This window comes from Pangasianodon hypophthalmus, chromosome 22 (genome assembly GCF_027358585.1).
Source record: "Pangasianodon hypophthalmus isolate fPanHyp1 chromosome 22, fPanHyp1.pri, whole genome shotgun sequence".
NCBI lineage: Eukaryota > Metazoa > Chordata > Actinopteri > Siluriformes > Pangasiidae > Pangasianodon > Pangasianodon hypophthalmus.
The window spans coordinates 15,211,600-15,217,140 of record NC_069731.1 but is presented as its reverse complement, the minus strand read 5'-3'; the positions used below and the strand labels follow the sequence as shown (position 1 = coordinate 15,217,140).

Genomic DNA, 5,541 nt, shown 5'->3' with positions numbered 1-5,541 from the left:
TTTGGGGCTAGAAACAGGGAAATTCACTGATACAGTCTTCTTATGACTAATCTTTTAAGAAAAAAAATCCCAGAAGATGTTTTTGGAAAATTTTGTACACCCAAATGTGTGTTAGTTTGAATTTTACATTAAACATTTTAATCATTATCATGACTTTACCTTCACGTACAAGAAGACTATATAAGTGAAAGCCTCCTACTTGAGTCTGATGCTTGTTTGGAGTGACAGAAAACTATGTAATGAGGAATTTCAAAATGGCTGCTATTGTTGTTGTTAGCTCTGCAATGTCATTTCCTCCTTTTTTAATAAATAATAGAAACCAAACAGCTAAGTCTGTTTGAGACACTGAACTCACTTTGAAATGAACGAGTGATGATTTAGACAATTTGTACAATGTTAAATCGGTGGCTATAAGCTTCCCTTACTTATTAGCTATATTAGCCTTGTAGCTCCTGTGCAAAACTAAAGAAACAATTTTTTTTTGTTTTGATTAAAGAAATACAAACTGATCAGACATTCTCCTCAGTTGATCTGACAGACCTTTCATGAGAACTCATGAGAGGGAAGACACACACAGGCTAAACGCTAATCTGAAAACTGAAACACACATAAGCTAACTCCTCCTCCTCTGCAGTCTTGCTGAAAACTCAAGATGCTGTGGAGAAAAAGGGGTGTGTGAAAAGCAAAAAAACTCAGTGTGTGAGGAGAGTGTGTGTGTGTCACAAGTTAAATGAGTGGAAAGAGAGAAGGGACGTCTTATCTGAAGAGAACACTCAAGGGAAAGAGGGTATGTGTTTTGTTTTTGTTTTTAAATTAGCATATTAGCATGTTTTTAGATCATTATTGGTTTTAGTGGTTTTTAATTTTTAGTGTTTTTAGTGGTTTTTAATTTTTAGTGTTTTTAGTTAAGTTTTACTTATTTAGGTTTTTAGCTAAGTTTTATTTATTTGAGAGTTTTTAGATACTTTTTATTTATTTAAGTTTTTTTGTGTCTGTTTTAGGTTATATCTGTTTTTCTACATAATTCTAGCTCAATACCGACTTAAGAAAGAGCGCCAGAGTTTCAGCAAAAGCTATACCTGGAAAGAAATATATATATATATATATATATATATATATATATATATATATATATATATATTATTAAAGGTGTAATAAAAGTAATAATGTCCACTGGTTCACTGAGTGATGCCGATGATGCACCAGAAACATCATTCGCGCGCCTTGATTCTCACTCTGAAGATGACTTTAATGACGATGAAGGACTCAACACCAAACCCAAACGAGCTAACATGCAAAAGAGAGCAAAAAGCCCAAAAGATGGAAGGCAGTCACAGCGCCATGCAGCAAATGCACGTGAAAGAGCCAGGATGAGAGTCCTAGCAAAAGCGTTCTCACGTCTGAAGACAAGTTTACCGTGGGTTCCAGCAGACACCAAACTGTCCAAACTGGACACACTGAGACTCGCCTCGAGCTACATCAATCATCTCAGACAGCTGCTGCATGAGGACAAATATGAAAAGACCCTCGTCCATCCGGTAAATTTGGTATGGCTCAATGTTTTAGCATGTTTATCATTACAGATATTTCCACTTCATACATAATGCTGTAATAATACATTGAATAACTCACTAACTTTTTACATTTTTTTCATCCTGACCATTGTTACTGGAAGGTTTATAAGTGTTTAAATGATTTCACATGATCGCTTAATTCCTAGTTAAAGCAGGGTGCTAGCTAATATGCTATTTTAGCTATGTTAATCTCCCGCCAAAACATCAACAGCAGGTACATTCATGGTACAGTATTATATTAGAAACAGAAAAATCATTATAGATAATTGACTCTTCACAATATAGTGCAGACCATCAGTGTGGATGTCTGCACTATATTGTGAAGGATATCTAGTGTTAGCGTTAGATATCATCCTGAAGCATCACCTCAGATCTTACATCTCCCTTACAAGCTGTGTTTCCATATTCTCAATATGACAAAATAATATAGTTAAAGTGTCAGATAAGGTAGCCTAATAATTATTAACAGTATAATAAGTGTAATTAATAAACAAATGCAAGACACTATCAGTTTGTTTAGTGATTTTTGTACAAGTGCATGGGTTGAGAGTAGAGCTGATGATGTAGAGATGACAATTCAATTATCCCATTATGTCCAGATCACAACTTTTTTTTCTAAATGATAAAAATTCACACTGCTTTGGCACCCAAATCACTATGTAATGACTGCTGTTGGGTATTCCTGATATGAGTTATTGCTGATTTCCATTGTAGAGTCCAAACTTGCCTAATATCTAATAGGGATATTGGTTGTTGCTGTTATCCCGCTAAAGGTTAAGCTATCTGATTTTAGCCATAGAGAGTTGGCATTACTGATTTCCAGTGAAAGAACCCTAAACCAGACCTGTGAAAGACCTCTAAACCTAAACCCTAAGCCTAAACCTCTAAATCTAAACCTTAACCTAAAACCTCTAAATCTAAACCTTAACCCAAACCTCTAAATCTAAACCTTAACCTAAAACCTCTAAATCTAAACCTTAACCTAAAACCTCTAAATCTAAACCTTAAGCCCAAACCTCTAAATCTAAACCTTAACCCAAACCTCTAAATCTAAACCTTAACCTAAAACCTCTAAATCTAAACCTTAACCCAAATCTCTAAATCTAAACCCTAAACCCAAACCTCTAAATCTAAACCTTAACACAAATCTCTAAATCTAAACCCTAAGACAAAACCTCTAAATCTAAACCTTAACACAAATCTCTAAATCTAAACCCTAAGACAAAACCTCTAAATCTAAACCTTATTCCAAACCTCAAAACCTTAATCCAAAACCTCTAAATCTAAACCTGATCCCAAACCTCTAAATCTAAACCCTAAACCCAAAACCTCTAAATCTAAACCTTATCCCAAACTTCTAAATCTTATCCCTAAACCCAAATCTCTAAATCTAAACCTTAAACTAAAACCTCTAAACCTAAACCCCAACCCCAAACCTCTAAATCTAAACCCTAAGCCCAAACATCTACATTTAAACCTTAACCCAAACCTTTAAACCTAAACCCTGAGCTCAAACCTTTAAATCTAAACATTGACTCAAACCTCTAAACCTAAATCTCTAATCTCTAAACCTAAACTTTAACCCACCTCTAAACCTAAACTTTAACCCACCTCTAAACCTAAACCCTAAACCCAAACCTCTAAAACTAAATCCTAAGCCCAAACCTCTAATCTCAACCAAAACTAAACCTAAACCCTAACACCCAAACTTTAGTTGTCCTCTTTTAACCACCTTTCCTCGACACATGTTAATAATATAAAATTAAGCATGCTGATCCACGATGCATCTACAATAACACAACTTATCTTGAGGACAAAAAGTAATAACAGTAATAAAGCATGGCCCTTAGGGACTTCTTCAGGATTAGAGTGGTGCTTATGCGTTATTATATTTTTGTTCCATCACTCATCACTAGATATTTGCAAAATGGACTCTGAAAGATTCAACAACTCAGAGACTACTGTCTGTCTCACTGTTATCTGTAACTTAATGACCTTTAAGTTATTGACTGTTTATCTTAAACATAGAATATTAATGATGTGTTAATGTATGTAATATTTGGCTGTCGCTTTTCTCCAAAGTGACTCACAGGCACGCTTATCAGAGTGAACTGGCCATTTCTAGGTTTAAAAGCCATGTAGCGCAATATAAACCAAACGTATACTTAAACCATAACCTTTTAGCATTCTTCTAATTCATTTCTAATTAAAGATAAACCCACAGTGGATGCCGCTGTGCTGTGAATCTGGTACAGATGAAATAGAAGGACAGAATTTTAACCTACCTGTTACATTTTTCTTCACAGTCATGGCCTTTCATGGTTTCAGGAAGACCAGATGACACAAAAGACATTTCATCCTTCAGACTGTGTGGAGCTACAGCCTAGACATTCCTCACTCTCTGTCTGTTTTTTTTTTCTTCTCAATTTCAATTACATTGCCTTTTTATTGAAATGACATATACACCAGATGTGTACTGCCAAAGACTAGGTATTTCTCTTTCTTGTTCCTCTTTCTTTACAGTATCTTTCTCTATATCTGCCACATGTTTGGTGTCTGAACTTTATGTCTTCACTAGTTCACTGGAGTTATGAGGCAGAGTTGTTCAGTATCTCCATCAAACTTATGATCTTATGATGGAGAGTGATGCTGTATGCCATACTGTTATCTATATAAAGGGACAAAAGGACACTGCAGAGCTAAAAACAGCTGAAGCTGAATCACTGCATGTACGAATCAGACTCAGGCGAGAGGCGTGGCCTAAAGTTCAAATACTGAATTGTATGTCGAAAATAATTGGGATATAAAATGGTTTAAATATAGTTTTATTTTTTTTAAATAATGGCATGTTCTGCTGTTTTTTTTAAACATATTTATGTACAAAAGATGTGAGTGTTTTTACATTACTTCCTACTTCCTAATAACGATATCTTCTCCATGTCTTTTAAATTTCTTCATCCCTGTGTTGTTTTCATTCTTACTCTTGTCTTCAAATCCTTCCAATCTAGAGTGTTGAAACTGCCTATGAGCTAAGATTTCTTTCTTTCTTTTTTTTACAGACTCTATGTATGTTAGTGTTTTTTTTTAAATATCTCATAAGCACAAAGTGTGTGTGAAGTACACTATATAGATATCTAAATTTAGAGTTGCATTTAGAGTGTGTTTTATGGTTGATCAGTATAAATTCATCACTACACATTGGATGCTTTATATTTTGTTTTGTCAACACTGTTTATATGTCACTGTGTGAAATTAAATATCTAGTCTTTTTTATTTTTGCGAAATGCTTGCATTGATGTCATTTAATATGCATGATTTTTCACTGTTTATTTATATTTTCAAAAGGTTTGATATGTTGGAAATGATGTTGTTAATCACTTTGGACTCTATTTTTCTAATAAAGCAAATGACAACCATTAACTGTACTCTAATTATTTTATTCATTGTGTAAACATGTGCCACATGATGTATGATCAGTAATGATCAATGAGTATCTTTAAAACCTACAACCAAAAACATAATTTTATTTAGGCCACGTTTATGACTATTCCCAACAATATTACATCTTTTAAATTCTTTTAAAAACTTTCATCAGTTTATCACTCAAGAGAATGACTGAAAATTTAAAGCTCTTAAAATGCTGATGAAGTGGCTTGAAGGTGCTGATTTGATTTTGTATGTTGATGTATCTCCTTTTGAAACAGAAAGTCAGAGTGAGATGTGTAAATGGGTGTGGCTTATTTTACTAACAGCCAAAAGCAATTCAAAACAGGCCACAGGTCTTACCTAACTCGCTGAATATGAGCAAGCTGACACGGATGATGGCTTGTTTTCAGCTGGTAAAGATTTCTTACATTTACACTTGCAATGCTGCTGAACACATTATTTGCATTTGGAGTGAACGATATAGACATTTGAACTGAGACATTTTTTTACAGTATGTACATATGCACAGCTTTGGAGGTCT

At 34.2% G+C, this 5,541-nt stretch overlaps 1 protein-coding gene across 2 annotated transcripts; it reads left to right on the top strand.

Moving 5' to 3' along the window:
- Positions 1 to 595: 595 nt before the first annotated feature.
- LOC113541102 (transcription factor 21) lies at positions 596 to 5,233 on the top strand. Of its 2 annotated transcripts, XM_053228051.1 has the most exons (4): positions 596 to 787; positions 1,031 to 1,088; positions 1,126 to 1,547; positions 3,881 to 5,231. In XM_053228051.1, the coding sequence occupies exons 1-4, from the start codon at positions 731 to 733 to the stop codon at positions 3,959 to 3,961; spliced, it is 618 nt and encodes a 205-aa protein (XP_053084026.1). In that variant the 5' UTR covers positions 596 to 730; the 3' UTR covers positions 3,962 to 5,231. The 2 variants fall into 2 exon arrangements, with proteins under 2 accessions (XP_053084026.1, XP_026793695.1); XM_026937894.3 differs by lacking the exons at positions 596 to 787; positions 1,031 to 1,088 and having other exon boundaries at positions 1,156 to 1,538; positions 3,881 to 5,233.
- Positions 5,234 to 5,541: the final 308 nt, after the last annotated feature.

Coding starts and splice junctions, on each gene's coding strand:
- LOC113541102 (XM_053228051.1), top strand. CDS start 731: ATGAGTGGAAAGAGAGAAGGGACGTCTTATCTGAAGAGAACACTCAAG. Junction 1,089..1,125: donor AAAAGCTATACCTGGAAAGA/AATATATATATA, acceptor ATATATATATAT/ATATATATATATATATTATT. Junction 1,548..3,880: donor TCGTCCATCCGGTAAATTTG/GTATGGCTCAAT, acceptor TTTTCTTCACAG/TCATGGCCTTTCATGGTTTC.